The 20,831-nt window shown below is 59.8% G+C and overlaps 2 protein-coding genes across 4 annotated transcripts; one reads left to right on the top strand and one right to left on the bottom strand.

The window, feature by feature from the left end:
* Window positions 1-101: 101 nt before the first annotated feature.
* CACFD1 (calcium channel flower domain containing 1) lies at window positions 102-10,723 on the top strand. 2 transcript variants are annotated; one of them, XM_003941388.4, is made up of 5 exons: window positions 102-297; window positions 3,568-3,640; window positions 5,392-5,517; window positions 7,931-8,038; window positions 8,568-10,723. In XM_003941388.4, the coding sequence occupies exons 1-5, from the start codon at window positions 177-179 to the stop codon at window positions 8,656-8,658; spliced, it is 519 nt and encodes a 172-aa protein (XP_003941437.1). In that variant the 5' UTR covers window positions 102-176; the 3' UTR covers window positions 8,659-10,723. The 2 variants fall into 2 exon arrangements, with proteins under 2 accessions (XP_003941437.1, XP_074250651.1); XM_074394550.1 differs by lacking the exons at window positions 7,931-8,038; window positions 8,568-10,723 and adding an exon at window positions 5,629-6,644.
* Window positions 10,724-10,977: 254 nt separating this feature from the next.
* SLC2A6 (solute carrier family 2 member 6) lies at window positions 10,978-19,266 on the bottom strand. 2 transcript variants are annotated; one of them, XM_003941387.4, is made up of 10 exons: window positions 19,099-19,266; window positions 18,407-18,569; window positions 17,209-17,415; window positions 16,134-16,233; window positions 15,323-15,534; window positions 14,884-15,036; window positions 13,885-13,993; window positions 13,325-13,510; window positions 13,017-13,162; window positions 10,978-12,082 (listed from the first exon to the last, which is right to left on the bottom strand). In XM_003941387.4, exons 1-10 carry the CDS (start codon window positions 19,188-19,190, stop codon window positions 11,927-11,929), a joined length of 1,524 nt encoding a protein of 507 aa, XP_003941436.1. In that variant the 5' UTR covers window positions 19,191-19,266; the 3' UTR covers window positions 10,978-11,926. The 2 variants fall into 2 exon arrangements, with proteins under 2 accessions (XP_003941436.1, XP_010350518.1); XM_010352216.3 differs by lacking the exon at window positions 10,978-12,082 and adding an exon at window positions 12,089-12,617.
* Between the last annotated feature and the right edge of the window lie 1,565 nt (window positions 19,267-20,831).

Below are 20,831 nucleotides of genomic sequence, written 5' to 3'. Positions count from 1 at the left end.
CCCACCCCCTATGCTAATGAGCAGCCGCCTCCCCTCAGGCGCATCTCGCTGTAAAGCCTGCAGCCCCGCCCCCTATGCTAATACGCTGTTTCTCCCACAAGGCAGCGCGCAGGCTCAGACGCGGCTGGCTACCGATCCCTTTGTGAGGGCTGTGAGCTGCGCCGGACGGCCGTACCATGAGCGGCTCGGGCGGGGCAGCCGCGGCGTCTGCCAGCTCCGCGCCGCCCGCGCAGGAAGAGGGCATGACGTGGTGGTACCGCTGGCTGTGTCGCTTGTCGGGGGTGCTGGGGGCCGTTTGTGAGTACTTGCTCGGGAAAGGGGCCGGCCCCGCCGCGCATGCGCGCCTTGCCCCGCCCCGCGCGACCCCACGGGAAGGACCCGCTGGGTCGGGGGTCTGCCGGGCATCTCCCGGGGCGGAGGAGTGGCGGGGCCACCTGGGGTCCCATGGCTACCGGCTAGGGCCTGGGCACCTCGGTACCAAGGGCCGGGCTGATGCTCCTGGGACCATTCCGGGAGGGACCAGAAACGCCAGGGCGGGGAGAGGGGAGGGGTGGCGAGTCGGGGGGCCGCCGGCCTGGGGCATGGGACTGAGCCCCTCCCCTCCCCCTCCAGGGACTTTCATTTGACTTTTCAGTGATGCTTACCGGGCGCACGCCCACCTGGCCCGTAGTAAGGGTCCACTGTTGACTTGGGCGTAGGTGAGGGCAGCCACGTTGCTAACCTTTGGGCGAGGATTGTTTATAAGTCGAGCTGGTGCATGGCCAGCTACATTTGTGACTGGAAGCCACTGGGCGGGAGTTTGCTGAGGGTCAGGTGGTGTCAGAACACAGGTGGCCCCAGGGGACGGTGGGGCAGTGAGCTGAGGGCCGGGCCTCTCCCTGGGTCCTCTGTCCGCTGTCAGCTCTCTCCCCCATTGCTGCTGCCTTAGCTAGCCTGCCACTGGCCTCCCCTTCTCTGCCCTATCCCAGACGCAGACTCTGACCTCAGGCTCCCGGGGAAGCCGGGCTCTTAGTGCAGCCAGGAAAGGACAAAGAGAGAGGCAGGTGTGCTCCAGGAGTGAATGGAGGCCATACAGCTGGCCTTTCAGGAAAACACAAGTCTGTCTGAATGTCTGTTCTCAACCTTGTGAATTACTGGACTGGGCAAGGTCTTAGAGAATGTCTGTCGAGGACATCTGCAGGGTTTAAACGGGGTCTGCCTGGCACAGAGGGCTAGATCTGGGCCTGAGCAGGGCAGACCCCATCGGCTCTCCTGCCAGAAGGACCACCTTTTCAGGGTCACCTTGGGTTCCAAAGCCTTTCCAGGTGGGTGGAGGGTGGAAGAAGGTTGAGGGCGGAGGAAGGTTGAGGCAGGAGGGTGTGGGGCGAGGAGTGTGCTGCCCTCACTAGGTGCCCTATGCAGAGGCAGCTGGATACTGTAGGGCAGGCCCTGCCCCCATATCACGAAAAGACCCTGAGTTTGTCACCGCGGTCCAGAGCAAGCATGCTTTTGACTTTGTAGGAGAGCCTCGTGGGCTTGAAGTTAGGCGTTGGATCCAGTCCTCTCATGACTGGTTAGCTCTTGTCCCCGCAGATTAGGGTAGGCAGTGCAGAGGGGGTGATGTGGTCAGAGGTGGGAAAGGAAAGGTCCTGACTACGGCCTGTAGGCCACCACCTCTTCCCTTCTTGGTCAGTGGCCCTGCCGACTCCCAGATTAGCCCTGGAGTCTTCCTCAGTTCTGGGCCTCTCAAGGTGAGGTACCTGTGCCTGCACCAGGAGTTCTGGGGCTCCGTTGGGCCTACACGTGAAGCTTCGGGAGAAACCCGTGGCATGGCCCTGAACTGTCAGTCACATCTGCAGATTTTAGGGGGCATGGTTATGTGAATATCAAGTGCTGTATTACAGGATGGAGAAGGCAAAAATGCAGGATGTTTGAGAGATGCAGCAGGAATTCAGACAAGGGTTGTATGCCTGGCTGGTCCTTGGGATAAGGTTGTCCTCCCCCAGGGTGGGAGGCTGAGAGAGGAGCTGGAGAGGGTCTCTCCTGGGTCCTAAGAGCACCTGGAGGTGATACCTTGGGAGGGGACAGGATTACGTGGTGACTGCCCCCTCACATGGAAGATATCAGCATTGAGGCCCCTGAGGGGACCTCCTCCAGCCTTTCTTGCTAAAGGGTTCCTGGCTGGAGCCCGCTGGTCTGGGTGGAGGCCTGGTCCTCTCCCAAGGCTGGCTGTGGGTGGCACAGCTGGGGTAGGGGTTGGAGCTGGAGGCCAAATGCTGACTGCAGCAGGAAGCACAGCCTAGCTGTCAGGTGAGGCCAGGCACAGCGGAGAGACAGGAAGCTGTGTCGCCCTTCAGGCACTCTGCTGGGGCAGCCAGCCCCTGTGCACCTGTGGTTCTGGAACACCTTGCTGTGTGAGGCAGGTGTCGAAGGCTGTGCCTAGGGTAAGTGCATCGCTTGACTCCTCTGTTTTAGAAGGAGACCCCGGGGGCCTGCACAGCACTGTGGCTCGGCTCACTTGATCGGGCGTCCTTGCCTGCCGTCTGTGTAAGGTTACCTGGGAGAATGGAAAACAGAATTCCAGAGCCGGTGGAGGGATCAGGTGCAGAGGAGCTTCTGCAAGTTTAATGAGCTGGTTGCTAATTGCTGCCTCCAAGGCCCCTGTCCCAGCAATGGCCTGAGCTTGCTTCCTGCCCAGCAGCCAGCTCCTTGGACCAACCTTGAAGGCTCCTGGAGTTCCTGGTGAAGCTGGGCTGCAGGCTGTGGCTAGAAGAGGGAGTTGGGTGCAAGAGACCTGGCTGGTGCGGTGCAGCCGGGAGGTGGGGTTCAAGGTTGCACATCTGGGCATCAGAGAAGCCACGTTCTGGGGTGCAGGAAGATGCCCCCTTCCCCTCCTGACCTCGTGGCATTTCAGTGGTGGGTTCCCTGGGCTGTGGGACTTGCTCACGTGCAAGAGGGAAAGCGGGCCTGGGAAGATGAAGATAGCGAGCAGCGGCACGGGGCTGGTGAAGACGTCGGAGCCGGAACCGCTGCTCAGTCTTACCTGGTTTCCATCTCTGTTCTGAGAGAGGCACCCCTTGTCCCAACCAAAATCCAAGCCATATTTTCTGAGTCAGAGGACTTCTTGTGTGGCCGGCCCTGTGAATGGTGACAAGTGACCCTTACTGAAGGCTGGGTCTCAGGGGAGCACTGGCCTGAATCCTTGAGGGACATTCTCTCTTTAATCCTTCTTTAATCCTAACCTCCCTTTGAGGTGTGTTAGCTGGGGTCAGAGGGCCAGCTCCTCTGAGCCCTGGAGTGGAGAGAGGGCGGATACCCTCATAGCCTTTCCAGCGCCCAGAGCCGGCCAGCCGTGAGATCCACCTGCCACCTTGCTGCCACCTTGCTCTGGGGCCTGGGGCGAGCCACGGCACCACTCTGCGCCTCCCCACCTGTCTCAGATGATATAGGGCAGGCTTCTGGGTGCTGTGAGGACTGTGTGCTGCGTGTCTGCAGGGACTCTGGTGCTTTCCAGTCCCCTCCCCGGGCCACCATGCCAGCAGGCTCTGCCTGCCTCCCACTGACTTCTGCCGTGTCTCTTGTTTGAAGCTTGCGCAATCTCTGGCCTCTTCAACTGCATCACCATCCACCCTCTGAACATCGCGGCCGGCGTGTGGATGATGTGAGTAGCGCATGGCTGTCCCGCCCCGCGGGTTTCCCGCTGGTCGGGGGGTCTGCGGGGCACCCCTCGGAGCGGAGAAGAGGCAGGGGCTGTGGGAGCTGGCGTCCTTGAGGTTGCCATGGTTACTGGCTCCCGCCTGAGCGCCTTAGGGCGCATGGGTTTCTGGCCACAGCATGGGTCTTCTCCTGTTTTCTACCCCCACCATGTTCGGTTTCCCAGCGAGAGGTCAGGGTTTGGGGATGCCCACCCCAGCCTTCATCCAGTGCAGGGCTGAGGCCATCCAGTGCTCCAGACATTTCTGGAGCATCCACTGAGACTGCAAATGCCAAATCCACTATGCTGGGGCCCTCGCCCTCTGGGAGCTCCCGGGATGGGGGTGGGGAAGGCCATTTGTTGGGGCTGGCTGAGGACTGGGTTGGAGGGTCCACTGGGAGAGGGTGCTCTAGCTCCGGGCTGTGCCAAAGGTGGGTGGGAGAGGCGGGTCAGAGTGGTCGTGGGAACCTGCAGTCAGAACACCCTCATGTGCGTTCGTTGACCGCCTCCTGCCAGGCGGCACCATCCCATCGGAAGGGAAGGTGTGGTGAGGGCAGGTCCGCGCAGCTTGGAGCACATGAGAAGTGGCTGTGTACCAAGAATTGATGAGTGTCCTCGTGGGGCTTGGTCTTGAGGGGCACTGAGATGGACGGGATTCAGGTCCCGTCCTCAGTGACCTATGGCCAGTGGAGAGCCTCGGGGGCTTGCTGTGGTGGGTCACCAATGCCTGTGCTTGCCAGCGGTGGATAGCAATGGGCCTGGACAGAGGAGAGGCGCTGGGCCCAGCCTCGGGCTGGCGTCGGAGCCTGGCCGAGTTTGCAGTGGAAGGCAGCACAGAGGGAGTCGATGCTTGGAGGCCTGGGGTGTGGGAGGCTTGGGGCCGGGTGCAGCGGTTAAGAGTTGTGAAGAGAGTCTCTGCCCTGGGCTTGGGGTGGCTCTGGGGTGTCCTGAGTTGCATTTCTGTTACACAGGCGTAATGGTGGCACATTTCTCCCAGGCTTAGGGACAGACAGAAGTGCCTGGCTCAGTGTCTGGTAACTGACTGTCACCCACACTCTGAGAATACCGAGACCACGGCAGACACTCTCTGTCACCAGTGGCTTAGCTGTTCCCACCCCAAACACGGGGCCGGATGCGAGGACTTGTTAAAGTTCTTCCTCCCAGCGTGGGCTTCCCCTGGGTGTCACTGGGCCTGGGGCTGGTGGCAGTGGGTGTGTGGGCAGCCCTCCGTGACTGTTTTGAGACTGCCTGGCTCTAGCTCTCTGCCTCCCTGGTGGGGCAGCCTTCCTGATGCTGATGCCACTGATGGATGCTGGTGGCCGTGGCGATATGACTTAGCAGCAGACAGAGCTGCCAGGTGCTCCATCTGTGGGCACCCTGCCTCAGCCTTACAGCAGTGCCATGATGTGGGGTCCTCTCTCCTCCATCTCACACAGGAGGAGGATAAAGGGAAGCAGAAGCCCGGGGGCTTCCCTCTAGGAGTGTTGAGTTCAGCTGGGGAGATGTGTGTGCAGGAGCAGCTGGGGAGTGCTGGAGTCTTCAGCAGAGGCTCTTTGGGGGTTACAAGCAGGTGCCCTGGAGCAGCCAGGCACCTTCCCAGAGGAGGAGGGACGGGGGCAGGAGGGCGAGGGAGGTGGGATTCATGTGGCACTGGCACTGTGCGCCCCCGTCCCCCGGGGTTGTCAGTTGCAGCTTTTCTCCTGCCCTGCTCCCTGCAGCATGAATGCCTTCATCTTGTTGCTGTGCGAGGCGCCCTTCTGCTGCCAGTTCATCGAGTTTGCAAACATGGTGGCGGAGAAGGTGGACCGGCTGCGTTCCTGGCAGAAGGCTGTCTTCTACTGCGGGTGAGGGGCTGCTGGGCAGGGTCCCATGACACAGTTCCCCAAAACCCCACTGACAAAATGTGACCCAAAGGTCAGGTGAGGGTGGGCAGTGTATGCGTTTCCTCTCTGTAGAAGTGTAAACTGGGATGGCCTTTGTGCAGTGATTGCTGATAGCTGCCAAACCTGCCCAGTGGTTCTGCGCCGGGAACTCAGCTGTCGCTGTGCTGCAGTCGCTGGAAGGTTCAGAGGTTTATGAGCATGTGTGGCAGCATTCCGTGCAGCTGAGAAAAAGGGAAGCGTCTGGAACTTTGGGCCATCCACTGGGTGTTGTTAACCAGACGATAGTAGGTCTGTAGGATGTGTTTCCGAAGAGTGGGTTGATCTAGGTGTCCTGACGTGAAAGGGGAGAAGCAGGTTGTCGAGCAGAAAATGTTGTTGCCCTCTAAACGTGCTTGTTGAAGTTTTTCCCATTTCTAACAATGAAATCAATCTGTAATACGTCTCCTCTGAGTCAGAAGATGGAACTAATCTCAGGATAAGTTTAATACATGGAAGCTCCTAGAATATTGCCCCTAGTGAACAGGAGGCTGGCGGCAGCAGTATTTATCATTGCCTAGGTTATCTTTTGAAAGAGGTGCAGACACAAGCTTGCTTTCCCGTCAGAGAGGTCCAGTAGTTTTGATACTAAGAGCACAAGCCCGGTGCTTAGCTCTGGAGCCATCTTCTGCTCTATCTAAATCACGAAGAACACAGGATCACAAAGTCCTCATCTTCCGCAGTATCATGTCCTTTGGGGTTCAAAAAACTGTACTTTAAAAATGCTAGCCATACTATAAATTCATTAACTATAATTTGGAAAATAGAACAGTGTTACTTGAAGCCGGCTGCCTCCTAATCTTCTGATGTGTGTGCTTCCTGTCTGCGGGCGGTTTTTAAACGCCTGCTTTTAACACAGTTATCACCATTATGAATCAGTTTGTATCCTGCTTTTTTCACTTAGTGTAATGATATAAGCATTTTAAACATCACCACAGACTTTATAACATTACTTTTAATATAGGAATATTCACTCAGCTGGATGTATCATGGTTTTCTTAATTTCTTAACTGGTGTAAATCGAACTGCGATAAACATCTATCTGCTAAGACTTTTTCTGTGTTTATGATGATTTCCTTAAGCTCTGTCTTCAGGTGTGGAATTATGGGGTCGAAGAGTCTGATCATTAAAAGTCTTTTAAGACGTGTGGTGACGTTGCTTTCCAAAGAGCTTACTTGAGTCTCTCCCACGCCCCCGCTCCATGCCTGGGCCTGCACACTCCTTCACATTTGTATTTATCCGTTTGTTATTTAAGAGGAAAAATATTTCCCCATGTGCTCTCATTGCATTTTCTTACTTTTTAACCTGTTTTTACGTAGGAAGTTCAACACGTTTTCTGCATTTCATGGTGCTTGCTTCGATTTCCTGCAACTATTTTGCAGCCTCCTGTTGGCCTTTAATTCGGTTTTTGTCAGAAGATTCCCTGTCATGGTCTTCTTTTTCTTTGAATTTCTATTATTTTATTGAAATTTTGTAGTGACAGAAAAATCTCACAACCACATGTCTTCAAGCATGAAATTCAGGTAGAATGCAATTGGCTATGAGTCTCATCCTCCCGCACAGGCGGCCTCCTCTGGGGAGGTGACAGGACAGAGCGTTGGCCTTCAGGCTGCAGATATTCTCCTAGCCCAGTTAGCCCAGGGATTGCTGCTGGTCTGGAAATTCCAGCCAGGATGGAGAATCAGCCCCGGGGATGCTTAGGCCCGAGTGGACCCTGCCACCAGGTGGCACCAAACTGCAACAAACTCTGGGCGGACTCCGCAGACCCCGCAGACCCCGCAGACCCCGCAGCCTGCAGCCCTCTGATGATGAGACCCTGTGTTCCCTGCGGTAGAATTCTGGGGACCTCACTTGTGGAGATGTGGCTAGTGTTGCGCTATAACTCAGAGCATTTATTTAGTGCCTGTGGTGTTCAGCATTGTGTAGTTAACATGCCTGACCTCAGACAAGGTTTGATCTCTCTACGATGGAGACTGAGTGACTTACCAAGGAAGCTCGCAGGGCCTGGGTGGGAAGCCAGATCTGCTGTCATGGCTCTCTCCGGACAGTGTTTCTCCCAGCCAGGGCGCTGGACCATCTCGTGACCATTTAGTCCCTTCTGGGATCACAGACCTTTTCAGGGTCTGATGAAAGCTTTGGGTTCTGTTCCCAGAATCAAACAGTTTTACAGACAAGTTCAGGGCTGTTCAAGGGCTTTCTGAAGCTGTGCCCTAGCTGATTTCCGGGGATCCTTCCTGTGCCCTGGGTGTCTAGGAAGGGGGTGGGGCCAAGTCTGGAAGCCAGGAAGGATGTGGGGCCATGGCGTAGGAGTGCCCCTTTGACCTCTGCTTTCCCCCAGGATGGCGGTCGTTCCCATCGTTATCAGCCTGACCCTGGCCACGCTGCTGGGCAACGCCATCGCCTTTGCCACAGGGGTGCTGTACGGACTCTCCGCTCTGGGCAAAAAGTGCGTTTGCCAGGCCCAGCCCCTGGGCTGGGCTTTCCTTTCCCACCCCCTGAAGTCTCTCAGTGAGGAGGGTCTGCGAGTGGCCCCTTTAAGCCAGTAGAGACTGAGGCAGAGGCATCAGTGAGTCCTCGGTGCCTCCAGCGTTCAGCTCTACTGGGTGAAGACAGGATTCACGACACTTCTGCGTGGCCCAGTCTCGCCCCGTCACGGCCTGCAGCAAGGATAGCAAACGTAGGGCTCCTGGGCGCCCCTTCCCCTCCCGGGTCTGCACTGGGCATCGCATTCCGTTGCCCCTCTCTCTCCTGCAGAGCTCAGACTGAGGCTGGTTCCTTCTCAGCCCAGCATCCCAGGCAGCCTGGGCCACTCTCAGAGGCGGCAAGATAGGCCTTTGTCATCCCAGCAGATGTCTCTGGGGAAATCAGAATGCCTGCAGGTCATACCTGGGTCACAGGGCAGGAACCAGGCAGTGGACAGGAGGGCCGTGGGCGTGGGGCTGGTGCTCCACGTGACACTGCCTCTCTCTCCCCAGGGGCGACGCGATCTCCTATGCCAGGATCCAGCAGCAGAGGCAGCAGGTGGATGAGGAGAAGCTCGCGGAGACCCTGGAGGGGGAGCTGTGAAGGGCTGGGCGCCCCTCCCTCCCTGCACCTCCTCTGGCTCTGTGTGGGTCCAAGTGAGGCCTGAACGGTCTGTGCCGAGGCACAGCCTGGAGAGGGGTTTCTGCACGTGTCCCCACACCTGCAGTCCTCTGCCGCTTTCTCCAGACTCCAAACTGGCTTACACTGGGAGCCCCTGGCTGCTGGTGTGAGGGTCTGGACCGCTGGACTTGAGGCAGAGCTGAGCAGAGCCTGCAGCAGCTGTGTGTGGACAGCACCCGACCCTGCTCCTCTGCTGGGTGGGTCCATAGAGCTCACACCACAGACGGGGCTGCTGGTGACCTGCGGCGACCTGGGAGCAGCCTCCCTGGGAGATGCTGGTCCTGGCTTGAGGGGAGGTGTGTCAAGTAGGACCCTGCCACCGGGCACTGAGCAGAGGGACCTCCCCCAGCTTTCTTGGCAGGTGGAGCCCCAGGGCCCAGAACAGCCTGCCGCTGCTCACAACCTCCCACCGCTACCCAGGGTGCAGTGCCCACTGTTAACTCTGCCTTCTGAAAAAGCCCACAGGGCTCCACAGGTGCACCCCTGTACCTGCAGTTGCAGCCTTGGCAGTGACTGGACAGCTGGGTGGGGGGTGCCCCCTGTCAGCTCCGGAACCTTGGACAGGCCACCTCAAGATTCCTCAGCTGCCCCTCCCCTCTGGGCCTGCTGGGGCCCCTAGGTTCTGCCCATTCCTCCCAACCCCTGCCAGCCTTGGTGCTAAGGAAGTGGGGAGAGCAGGCTCTCCCTGGCACCCTCGAGGCTGCCCACAGTCTCCCTGGTGTGGCCCGGTCATGTCAGCTGCAGCCCAGCACTGTTAGTGGGTTAGTGGGTCTGACCTCAGCCCCGCTCAGGTGCTCTTGCCGGCCTGGCCGAGCCCTGCCCTCAGGGAGCTTCTGCCTTTGAAGAACTGGGCAGAGGCCACAGTCACTTCCCCACATGGAGCTGTCCCCACTGCCCCGGATGCCAGGCCGTCAGGACACAGACCTGCACAGGGAGGATGCTGAGAGCTGGTGCCCAGGAGGCCCATCCCTGTCTTCCCTCTGCCAGCCTCTGTGACTGTGAGGCTGGCTGTTGGGCAGGTGGGACCTGGCTAAGCTTGGGTGGGGCTTGGCAGAAGCAGGTGGGTGTGGAAGAAACTCTGTCTTCGGCCTACACCAGTCTGGGCCTGCTCTGAGCTTCTGGAGCACAGGGACCGGGTCTTGCTAAGTGGACGGAAGCCCCATGGCTGTGCCAGAGGTTTCCCGGGAACACCTTCCAGGCCCATCTGCCTCTGAGGCCAGGAGTGGCAGGCTGGTGGGTCGGGGGTAGGGTTCTTTGGGCCCTGCCCAGTACTGCCCTGGGGACTTGCTGGTGGGCTCCCGGGTCAGCAGCACCCTACCTCGGGAGTCTGGCCAGCTGAGCCCCAGAATGGCAAGGGCATTATAGCCTGGTGGACATGTGCCTTCAGGGTTCCTCCGGGGCCACCTTCCTCAGGCCAGTGCTGGGTTCCAAGGGCTATGAGTGTGTGTATATATATACGTATCTGTCCCACATCTGCAGTGACACCTGTCTACCTCCCATGAGGAGCAAGGGCCCTGCCTGCCCCTCTGCTCGTTCTCACCCAGGTAGTGGGTCCCCGGGTCCCCTTCTGCCTGGTCTGCCTGCTGCTGCCCCTGCCAGAGGGGCCTCACTGGCAGCCAGAGACCGCAGAAGGGTTGGCTGTGGATCAAGGAAGGCTGCCCCTATGCCCTTTGGGGAAATGGTGGCTGCATGGCTGGATACAGAGGTGGAAGGCCCTTGGCCACAGGCGGGCCGCCTGTCCCAGGTTCCCAGCAAGTTTGCAGCTGTGTGGTCCTGGGGCCTGGATCCTGTCTCCCAGGGGGCGTGCTGTCCAGCAGGAGCCCTGCCTTGCCAGGAACGTCTTTTCCAGCAGCCTGGGTGGCCGGGCCACCCCTGCCTTGTCTGGGCTCCGTGTGGCACCCTTTCCCCCTTTTCTGCTCCTCCATGTTTGTGTGCGTCTTGAGCAATAAAGTGTGGCCATGGCTCGCGTGCCTGCCCTCCTCTCTTCTGCCTTGGTGCATGCGTGTGTGTGTGTAAGCTGGGCAGGAGCCGCTGGCCCAGGAAGTAGCTATAGGTCCTGTCCCGAGGCTGCTCCCAACAAACGTCTCAGACAAGGGCACGCAGCTAGGCGGAGAGGCCTGTTAAAGGCGGACCTCCCCTCGGCAGCTTCTTCCCTGCCCTGCTTTGCTGTGGATTAGCGGGAAGCGGCCCTTGCAGCCTTGGCTGCTGCGGGAGGCTCCCCTCCTGGAGTAGATTCCACGCTTTCCTCGCTAGGGCTGCAGGCCCAGTTCCTTTATTTTGATAAAAGGGTGAACACAGTTTGCAGATGGGAGCTGCCTATTCGCAGAGGTTGGGCTGGGGCGGGAGAAAGTGGCCAGGCTGGGTCGTTTGCCTTGGCTTTTTTTGGGGTTGGGGTTGGGGGTAGAGTTTCACTAGTTTCCCAGGCTGGGATGCAATGGCGTGATCTTAGCTCACTGCAGCCTCCACCTCCTGGGTTCAAGCAATTCTGTCTCAGCCTCCTGAGTAGCTGGGACTATAGGTGTGTGCCACCACACCCGGCTAATTGTTTTGTACTTTTTAGTAGAGACAGGGTTTTGCCATGTTGGCCAGGCTGGTCTCGAACTCCTGGCTCATGTGATATGCCTGCTTTGGCCTCCCAAAGTGCTGGGATTACAGGCGTGAGCCTCCATGCCTGGCCTGCCCTGGCTTCTGAAGTCCAGGATGTTCCCTGTGGTGCCCAGAAGGCTTGCGGGGGCACAGCCAGGTCTTCCACACGAAGCCAGATGCCGCCGGATCAGAGTGCAAAGATGTGATCACATTACTCGGCTGCTTCCAGCTCCGTCTTCTCGGTCCTCCCCGTGGCCTTCTGAGGGGTGTGTCCTTCACACAAGGGTCAGGGATTAGGCCTGAAGTCGCCCGGTGGGTTGTGTGCTCTCCTGCAGCCCATGGCTGCCTCCTCCCCTGGTGGGTCTTGGCTGGTGTCTGTGCAGCACTGCGGGCTGCCTGAGCTGGGGCTGCGGCTGCAGCTGGACAGCGATGCGACCTCTCTGGAGCCGGGAACACACACTGCTGAGGCCCCATCACGCTCTCTTCCTGTGCCCTGGCTGGTGGCAGGGCTGACTGCTGCCTCTCGGTCCCAGGGTGCAGGTTTGCAGCCAACACAGAGGCCCAGCCACCGGGGTTTTGGCCCCCTCCAGGCAGGGACCCTGGCCTAGCGCAGGAAGGACCTTCTCCCCGTGCGGAAGAAGGACTCAATCTGCTCCAGGGACCGTCCCTTGGTCTCGGGCACACAGCATCCTGTGAACACCAGGCTCACCAAGCAGATGGCCGCAAAGAAGAAGAAAGGCACCTGGAGGCCGAAGGCGCTCTGCGGGTGGAGAGGGGGGCCGGGTCACAGGGAGGAGCCGCAGAGTCCTCTCACCCCGGGAGCTCGCGGGCCCTGCTGGTAGTGGCCAGCCGTGCGGGGCCTTCATCTGGTCCTTGCTGCGTTCAGAGACCACTCCCTGACCCTCCTCTGGGGTTCCCCCACTGCCTCCAGGACAAACCCAAAGGCCTTAGCACCCGGTTTGTGGCCCTTGAAGTCTGCACCTGCTCTGTTCCTCAGCCTCCCTCAGGGGCTGGGCCTCAGCTCAGGTACCCCCTCCACAGCCCCCACCCAGCGCTAGTGTCCCAGCTGCTCCATGCCGCAGCCTGCTGGAGGCCCGCCCCTCGGCCTGGTGGGCACACAGGTGGATCTTGCACCCCCTAGGCTGAGGGACTCACCCTGGGTTGCCTGCCCTCCCCCCACCCCACTGCCCTGACCACTGCGGGGACAGGTTAGGCGCTGGCCCAGGCTGCCCTAGTCAGCTTCTCCTTCATGGGAACTTACCCCGGGCCTCATAGCTTCTGGCTGGTTTCAGGGCCTGTAGGTTTGAACCAGGAGGCAGGCAGAGTGGGTGGGGGGAGTGTGGAGGGGGTGGTGCTGAGACCCCCCCACAGGGTGGGAGATGCAGCACGGTGGGGAGGTGGCTTCCTGGGCTCCTGGCAGGGTTCTGGCTGTGTCCTCCCCTGGCCTGGGAGGTGACCTGACTTCCCGGAACAGTTCCCTCAGCCTGTTCCTGTTTCTCGTAGTGAAGGCGGCTTTGCCTGACCTCACTTGACCACCCTGGGGCCTCTGAGTGGAGAGGCCATGTGCTCATCTCCTAGGTCACTGAGAGTTAGCGCCCTGACACAGCAGGCCTTGGCACAGCCCCTGGCACCGAGAAGGGTCCTGGCCAGCCAGAGAGGGCCCGAGGGCCCGGGGACCGGGACTGAGCACTCACCACCACTGGCAGGAAGGACTTGGTGAGGACAAAGGCGGTGAGCCAGCTGGCCAGCACGCAGAGCCCTGAGGCCACGCCACGGGCTCGCAGGGGCAGGACCTCAGACATGAGCAGCCAGGTGATGGGGCCCCAGCCCATGGCGTAGCCTGCTCAGAAGGGGAGGCAGGCTCAGGCCCCGTGGAGTGGCTGGAGCAGCGTGTCTGTCCCCAGTGAACTGCTGGAGACCCTCCTCCCCAGCCAGCCCAGACACATCGCCCACCCCTTACTGCCCAAGGTAGCACGCCCCTCTGCGCCACCGCCACACCTACCCATGATGAAGAGCATGGTGGCCAGCAGGGGTACCAGGGTGAGGTAGCTGGTGGGTGCTGCCAGGGGCTGTGCCAAGTCCCCCCAGGACATGCTTTCCAGGCCCGCTGTGCTGTTGGGGCTCACAGGCCTGGGGCCAAAGTGGATGTACAGCCCCAGAGTCAGGTTGGCAGCAAACATGATGGCCGCTGTGGACAGACAGGTGGCCCTCGTGGGGCCAGGACTCTCTGAGCCAGCTGCTTCTTGGGGAGCTCCTTCTGCAGAGCCCCTTGGCACCTGTGTGGCACAGCTCTCGTCTGGGACTGGAGACCCCCCACAGGGCAGCGAACTCTGTCTCTAGCCGCTTGTCAGGTACCCACCATGGAGTGTCACAGTGACCTTTCTGGAGCCACCGGCCTGAGGCAGGCTCCTGCTGATGCTGGGGAGGCAGCTGCCCCTCAGCTCCCGGCCACATAGCCCTACCCCAAGGCAGGCCTGGGGGAGCCGAGCAGGGTCACTGGCTGCACACCCAGCCCAGCCCCGACCCATGCAGGGGCAGGAGGTCTGCCTGCAGGGCGCTCACCGGAGACAAACAGCAGCACCTTGCGGCCAGCGAGGTCCATGGTGAGGGCTGCGATCAGCACAGAAAGGAGCCGCACGGCCCCAACGATGGCTGCGTCATCCTTAGGGGGCTGTGGGGAGGGAAGCCACCAGGGCTGAGGGACCTGCCTGCTGTTCCCATCCCCCTCTAGGACCTAGCTTGTCCCTGCAGGCACTACAGGGGCTCAGGCCCGAGGTTCAGGGCAGCACTGAGTGGCCTGGCACCTGCAGTGTGCCTGGCATCTCTTCCACACACCACTCAAGCCCGCGGGGCCTCCTCAGCAGGGACACATCTGCTCTGCCCATCACTATACCCAGCTGGCACAGAATCCAGGCGTGATGATGAATTGCCAAACCGTGCTCTTATTAATCTTCAAATCTCATCTCACTTTGAGCATCGGGCAGGTCTATGGAGGCGGGCTGCTATCTTCATCTTGCAGAGGAGGAAGCTGAGGTTCAGAGGGGAAGTGACTTCCCTCGTCAAGTGGCAGATGCCATAGGACTCTGAACCTGGGCTCTATAGCCTCAAAGGGTCCACGTTTCTATAAAGCTGGTTTCCTTTGTAATCCCATATATTCAATTTCAAAAATTTCTATATGTTTTTAGAAAAGGGGTCTCACTCTGTCATTAGGCTGGAGTGCAGTGGTGCGATGGTGGCTCACTGCAGCCTCAAACTCCTGGGCTTCAGTGACCCTCCCGCCTCGGCCTGCCAAAATGTTGGGAGTATGGGCTTTAGCCACCATGTCTGGCCAGCATTTCATTTTAAAACATTGAAGCTTTTCTTAAAAACATTCTGAGAACAGGTGAAGGCATAAGAAATGTCTCCAAATGGCCCAGATCTCAGGTCGTGCTGTGGCATCCCTGACACCTGGCACAGAGCCGGTGTGGGTAAGGGTAGGGGGTGGGTAAGCTCAGGAGCAGGCTGTCTCCCAAGCCGGGCGTGCCCTGCCAGCCTCTGGGGGACTCCGGGCTGGGTTCTCACCAGCAGGACAGCAGTACTGTCGAAGATGGACTGCAGGTAGACCAGGATGGGCGTGATGCCGGTCAGCTGCTGCAGGAAGCGCATCAGCAAGGCCACGGCGATCGGCCGGCACATGTGAGGGGCCCGTGCCTCCGCCCACGACACTTGGCTGCTCTGAAACACAAGGCTGCCGCTGAAGGCGTTGGGCCAGCCTCTCCAGCAGGATGGCCACCCTGCCCTGACCACTGGGCTGGGTGGGAGACCCCCTTTTTCCCTCCTCCAGGAAAGAACCAGTCTACCAGGCTGTGGGGACAGCCTCCCACCGCCCCCCCACCCCCCACCACGGCACTTGGATTAGTGGGAACGACTGTGGTCCCATTGTTAGGAAAAGCCCCCACAGCCGAACAGAGCTGAGTGCTGGAGGCGGGCCTGCCAGGCTCGGGCGCACGCCCTCCCGCACCTGTCTCCTGACGTTGTCCTGGATCTGCTCAAACTCCCAGTGGACGTCAGCATCCACCCCGCGCAGCCAGGCCAGCGCCTGCAGGGCCTCCTCGTCCCTGCCCCGAGAGAGCAGGAAGCGCGGTGAGTTGGGCATGAAGCTGAGCAGCAGGATCATGACGAGTACAGGCGCCTCCCCAGCCACAGCCAGCCAGCGCCACGGCAGCAGGAGGCCTGTGGGTGAGGGGCGGGTGAGAGGCTGGGTGCAGGCCTGGTGGAGCCCCTTCCCTCTGGAGCCTCTGAATAACCTCGTCTGCCCTTCAAGGTCTAGTCCAAGGGCCACCTCCTACAGGAAGCCTACCCTGATTGCTCCAGGCAGGGTGGGGCTGCAGGGATTGCTCAGTCCCTGGCACATAGTGGGAAGTCCTTGGAAAGTCTTAGAGCCAGGGCAGGATGAGGAAGGGGTAGGCTGGGCAGGCAAGGCCCTGGTCCCCCACCCCAGACCTCCACGCCCCCTCAACTGATTTCTTTTCTATCTGGACTTCCCATCTGAGATGGCATTTGATGGAAGCTTTCTGCCGTTAAGAGATAGTCTGGTGACTGCGGCTGCCCTGGCTGCCCAGCCAGGGACCGGGCCGGTGGCTAGAGGGGCAGCCCCTGCCTAAAGGTCCGTGGCCAGGTGCTGGCCCAGTGGGGCTGGGGTGCCAGATCTCCTGCCTGTCAGTCCAGGATCTGTTCTGGGGCAAATTCATTCCCTTTCCACCCACGTCTCCCTCGGCACTCCACCCACCACTCCCACCAGCCTGCACACAGGAGTGCAGGGCCATACTTGCCAAGGGTGTAGAGGGACAGGGATCCAAACACTGCCATGAGCTGGGGTGTGGCCCCCAGAGCTCCACGGACGCCTGGGGGAGCAATCTCAGACACGTACACCTGTAAAACACACGTGTCCCACCAGGTTTTGCTAAGAATGCAGGTTCCCAGTTCTGGCCGAGATGGGAGAGGCAGCCCCTGGGAATCCCAGAAAGTGGGAAGTAGAGGCTTTCTGGTGGGGCTGTGTCCTGATCATGATTCACTGCAGGACCTCAGGCAGCTTGTCTGATCTCCCTCTGTCCTCAGTATCCCTGTGAAGTGGGTGAAGCACTCAGCTCTGAAATGGGCAGCATGACACTGGGAAGGAGGCCCATGGACTCCCAGGCTCCAGGGCTCAGCAGGTGAGTCTGTTCCTTCCAGTGAGTTTGCACCCTCTGCGGGGCTCATCAGGCCCCATGTGGAGCACCAGATTATCAGAAGGTTGCTTCAGTGGCTCACGCCTGTAATCCCAGCACTTTGGGAGACCGAGGAGGGTGGACTGCCTGAGGTCAGGAGTTCGAGACCAGCCTGGCCAACGTGGTGAAGGCCCATCTCTACTAAAAATACAAACATTAGCCAGGTGTGGTGGCACATGCCTGTAATCCCAGCTACTCAGGAGGCTGAGGCAGGAGAATTGCTTGAGCCCAGGAGATGGAGGTTGAAGTGAGCTGAGACTGTGCCACTGCACTCCAGCCTGGCTGACAGATCGAGACTCTTGGGGAAAAAAAAAGAAGTTACCAGGGAGATGCAGAGCAGGGACTTCCCGCTCCTACCCATTGCTCAATGTGGATTTTCTCCAATTGAGTAATACATGTGGTCAAGAAATGGAGTAGAAAGCTTGGAAAATCCAGCCTGGGGGCAACTGAGGACCTGAAGACAATCTCTCCCAGATCAGTTGCCCTGCTGAGGGTGAGCTGTGGCACCCCGGGCAGCGGCAGGGAAGGCAAACAATTCTCACTATCCAGAAGGCATGGAGGCCAGGAGGCCTTAGTCAGATGGGGGCCCGGCACCAACAGGGAGGCACTGGGGCGCCTGGGTGGGAAGGCCTGGGCTTACCGGGATGCAGGCAGCCGTGAGTCCCCCGGCGAAGCCCGTCAGCGTCCTTCCGAGCAGCAGCATCCAGAGGCCGTGGGCGCCCGCCATGAGCGCGTAGCCGGCCGCCGACGGCACCGCCGAGAACATGATGCTCAGCTTCCGGCCCAGGAGGTCATTGAGGATCATGGCACTCAGGCCCCCTGCTGCTGCTCCCAGGGTGAACACGGACTGCAGGGGAAGGGGGTGCAGGGCAGGTCTGTCTGGGCACTGGGACCGCACTCTCACCAGAGTCCAGGGCCAGCTTCTTCCCTAGGCCGACCCCAGGAGCACATGGGCCAGTCACTGCAGGGAGCCTCCTGTCTTCAAGGGGCAGCCATTTGTTAGCGATGCCCAAATGGGGAGCCCCGCTCTGTAGAAGAGGCAGTGCCGCATGTCCACCGCGGTGCTGTCCAGCCTGAGGTTTACGTGTCTCATATTTTCGCACAGGAGAATTCTGTGACTTGAAGGCCCATGGCTTTAAGATTTGGATGTTCTTATGTTCCCTGTAGAGCAGCAACTGGGATCCGCTCTGGACTCTGCTAACTAGTAGTGGGACCTGGGCACATCGCCCAACCTGTCTGAGCCTCAGTTTCTTCAGTTGCCTTACGGGGAGAGCACAAGTTCTACCTCAAGGGATTGGCCCTGGGAGTCGGTGAACGCTCAGTGCCCAACACATGCCTGGCACACAGGAAGTGCTCAGTAAACCCTGGAAATTGCTGTATTTGCCACGATGTTCTAACTCCACATTTGAGGCTACTGAGATTGTAATTCTAGACTCTGGGACTTTGGGATCTTCCTCTCCACCTGCCCACAATCTGTCCTGTGGACCCTCCATGCCCAGGCCAGTGCCTCTCCTCACTGACACCTGATACCCTTGCCCCCATCTCAGCCAGTTGTAGGTGTGGGGACCAGGGGAAGCCTTAACCCCACCCAGCAGAGACCCTGACAGACGCCTCCCCACCTGCTCCTTCCCTCACCCTCTCCACCGGCTTTCGCTTCCTCATTTCAGAGGAATCCTGTGGCATTACCCCACTCACCAGCAGCCTGAATGGCTGGGGGAGGGGGGACAAGGGCCCTGAAGGGGTGTCCAAGGTGGAGAATTTGGGAGGTTCCTAGCTGGAGACAAGGTTCAGCAGGTTCCTGCTCCCTGAGCCCGCCTCCTCCAGAGGATGGTCCTTACCCCGAACCAGGATGCCTGGGATTTGGTCAGATGCAGGTCAGGGTCCAGGGAGTGCTCCAGGGCTGGGATGACCGGGGACGTGTAGACCAGGGCATACCCAAAGCTGAAGTTGCCGAGCACAGCCGCAAAGGTGGCCAGGAACACCCTTTTGTTCTGCAGGGCCCTGGTGATGGTGGCAGACAAAAGGACCAGGGTCTCTGAGTCCCTTCTCCCGGGACCATTGCCTTTTCTGAACCCAGTGGCTGTCCAGCTCAGCAGGCAGTGCTGGGGAGGCCTGCGGCCAAGGCCATTCGGGTTTCCAGGGCCTGCGCCCCAGCTCCCTGGGAAATTCCCAGAGCGTTGTTAGCCCATGGCCGTGGCTGGGCCTCTGGTGCTGGGGCCTTTTCTCTGGAAGAGGAGGCTCTGGTTCTGCCCCCAGGTCTGCGGCAGAAGGCTTGCCGGTGACCTCAGCCAGGCCTCAGTCTCCCTGTCTGTGCCAGTGGGGGGCTGGGCCCGGCAATCCCGCAGGTCGTTCCTTCCCTTCGGGGGACCAGTTCCTTAAATAGGAGTAGCGTGTCTGGGACAGGAGGGAGCCAGATGGCCCCTCGGTGGCCACTAGGTCAGAGAAGGCCCAGGGCGGGAGCCTGCCGGGCTGGAGGGAACCCACGCCACCCCCAAGCCCCACCCGCAGCCCCCAGGCCAGCAACGCTCACCCGACCCGCGCCCTGTCCCCCGGCGACGGCGGCGGCCTCTCGGGGAAGGTGTCGTAGTCCGGACCCTCGGCTCCCAGCAGCGGCTCCTGCATGGCCGGGTCTCTCCCGGGGCGAGCGGAGAGCGCCCGGACAGCAGCAGCCGTACGGGGCCCGCAGCTCCGGGGCACCGGCCAGGCTCCGCCCCTCGGCCGCGATTGGCTGCGGGGCGGCCCTGCAGAGCCGCGCCGGCCAATGGGGCGGCCGCACGCTGTGCGGATGCTCGGATGCTGACCCGGCTTTCGCGGGCGCGGCCGGCGCCTCGTGCGTCCTCGAAGGCCCCGCCCCCGAGACAGGCTGGGGGTCCCCGGGCGGAGCCCTTGACCGAGCATCCCGGGCCCAGGCGGAGCCCCCGGAAGCGGCCCACCCCGCCCGGCTCTTGAAGGCGTGGCTGCGGCATTGAGCGCAGCCCATGTGGTACCCCCACCCCGGGGGAGGAAACTGAGGCCCAGAGAGGCCAAGCCGCTCGCCGGTGTCACAGCGAGTGCGCCCCTCGCTCCGCCCCACGCTCAGCCCTCCAAGTCGCGTGGCGTCCCGGGACCACCTCTGCCCCGGCTCTCCCTGGCACCCGGGAATCGGGGTGTGTCAGGGCGGCAGGAGGGGGCGGGCGGGGCGCTGTGGGCGGCTCCAGCGGGCAAGGTCTGTATCCCCCACCCCAGGCTCTGATGGTAGAAATAACCTGAGCTTGGGACACATCACCCAGGTAGTAAGATAACATCGAACAATAAGAAAAGCAGAAGCTGAAAATTCCCGGGAAGCCCATCCTCAAAAGATCCCACAGGGTTCCACTTCTCCCTTTGGGCCTTTTCAGGAAGAGAATGGAATCACGCCCTGCTCTGCTGGACGGACGTGCCACACACGGCTTTTAAAGGGATCCTTTGTTGCTGAGTATTTGGGTCATTTCCCAATTTTAGCTATAACATAGTAAAGCGGTTTTAAAAGTTAGAATTTCTTTTTATTATGATTGAAATACAATCGTCATAGAACAATAGAGAGAATCACATGCGTCTCCCATCAGCCTGACTTTGAAGGCATTTTAGCCTGTTTCCTTTCGGTCTTTTCCCTATGTGCCTCTTCTGCCTATTTGCTTTGGGGGCCCACATTCAATTGTATGGCCCTTTTACATCATCCTTTTTTCGCCATCAAGAACGCAGACTTTGGACTCGGGCACACCCAGCATGGTGATCAGGCTGCACAGCCCTCATGCCCATATATCCATATACGGAGAGAGAGAGAGAAAGAGAGAGAGAGAGAGAAAGGGGGGGGGGAGAGAGAGAGAGAGAGAGAGAGAGAGAGACAGAGATACACACACACAAACACACACTGAGAGCGAGAGAGAGACAGACAGAGATACACACACACAAAAACACACCGAAAGAGAGAGAGAGAGCGAGAGCGAGGGAGAGAGAGAGAGAGAGAGACAGAGAGAGACAGCAGAGAGAAACAGAGAGTCTTGCTCTGTTGCCTAGGCTGGAGTGCAGTAGCACCATCTCGGCTTACTGCAACCTCTGCCTCCCGGGTTCAAGCAATTCTCCTGCTTCTGCCTCCCAGGTTCAAGCGATTCTCCTGCCTCTGCCTCCCAAGCAGCTGGGATTACAGGTGCATGCCATCATGCCCGGCTAATTTTTGTATTTTTGTAGAGATGGGGTTTCACCATGTTGGCCAGGCTGGTCTCAAACTCCTCACCTCTCACCTCA

Source organism: Saimiri boliviensis, chromosome 2 (genome assembly GCF_048565385.1).
Source record: "Saimiri boliviensis isolate mSaiBol1 chromosome 2, mSaiBol1.pri, whole genome shotgun sequence".
In the NCBI taxonomy this organism is placed as follows: domain Eukaryota; kingdom Metazoa; phylum Chordata; class Mammalia; order Primates; family Cebidae; genus Saimiri; species Saimiri boliviensis.
The sequence above is the reverse complement of the archived record's forward strand: the minus strand, read 5'-3'. Positions and strand labels throughout refer to the sequence as shown.

Bases quoted from the DNA above. Each gene is read 5' to 3' on its own strand.
- CACFD1 (XM_003941388.4), top strand. From the start codon at position 177: ATGAGCGGCTCGGGCGGGGCAGCCGCGGCGTCTGCCAGCTCCGCGCCG. The intron at 3,641-5,391 runs GTGAGTAGCGCA...TGCTCCCTGCAG, and splicing joins GCGGCCGGCGTGTGGATGAT to CATGAATGCCTTCATCTTGT. The intron at 8,039-8,567 runs GTGCGTTTGCCA...CTCTCTCCCCAG, and splicing joins CTCTCCGCTCTGGGCAAAAA to GGGCGACGCGATCTCCTATG.
- SLC2A6 (XM_003941387.4), bottom strand. From the start codon at position 19,190: ATGCAGGAGCCGCTGCTGGGAGCCGAGGGTCCGGACTACGACACCTTC. The intron at 15,535-16,133 runs GCAAGTATGGCC...CCTCACCCACAG, and splicing joins CCTGTCCCTCTACACCCTTG to GCCTCCTGCTGCCGTGGCGC. The intron at 13,511-13,884 runs GTGAGCGCCCTG...GTCTGTCCACAG, and splicing joins GGTGCTGCTGTTTGTCTCCG to CGGCCATCATGTTTGCTGCC.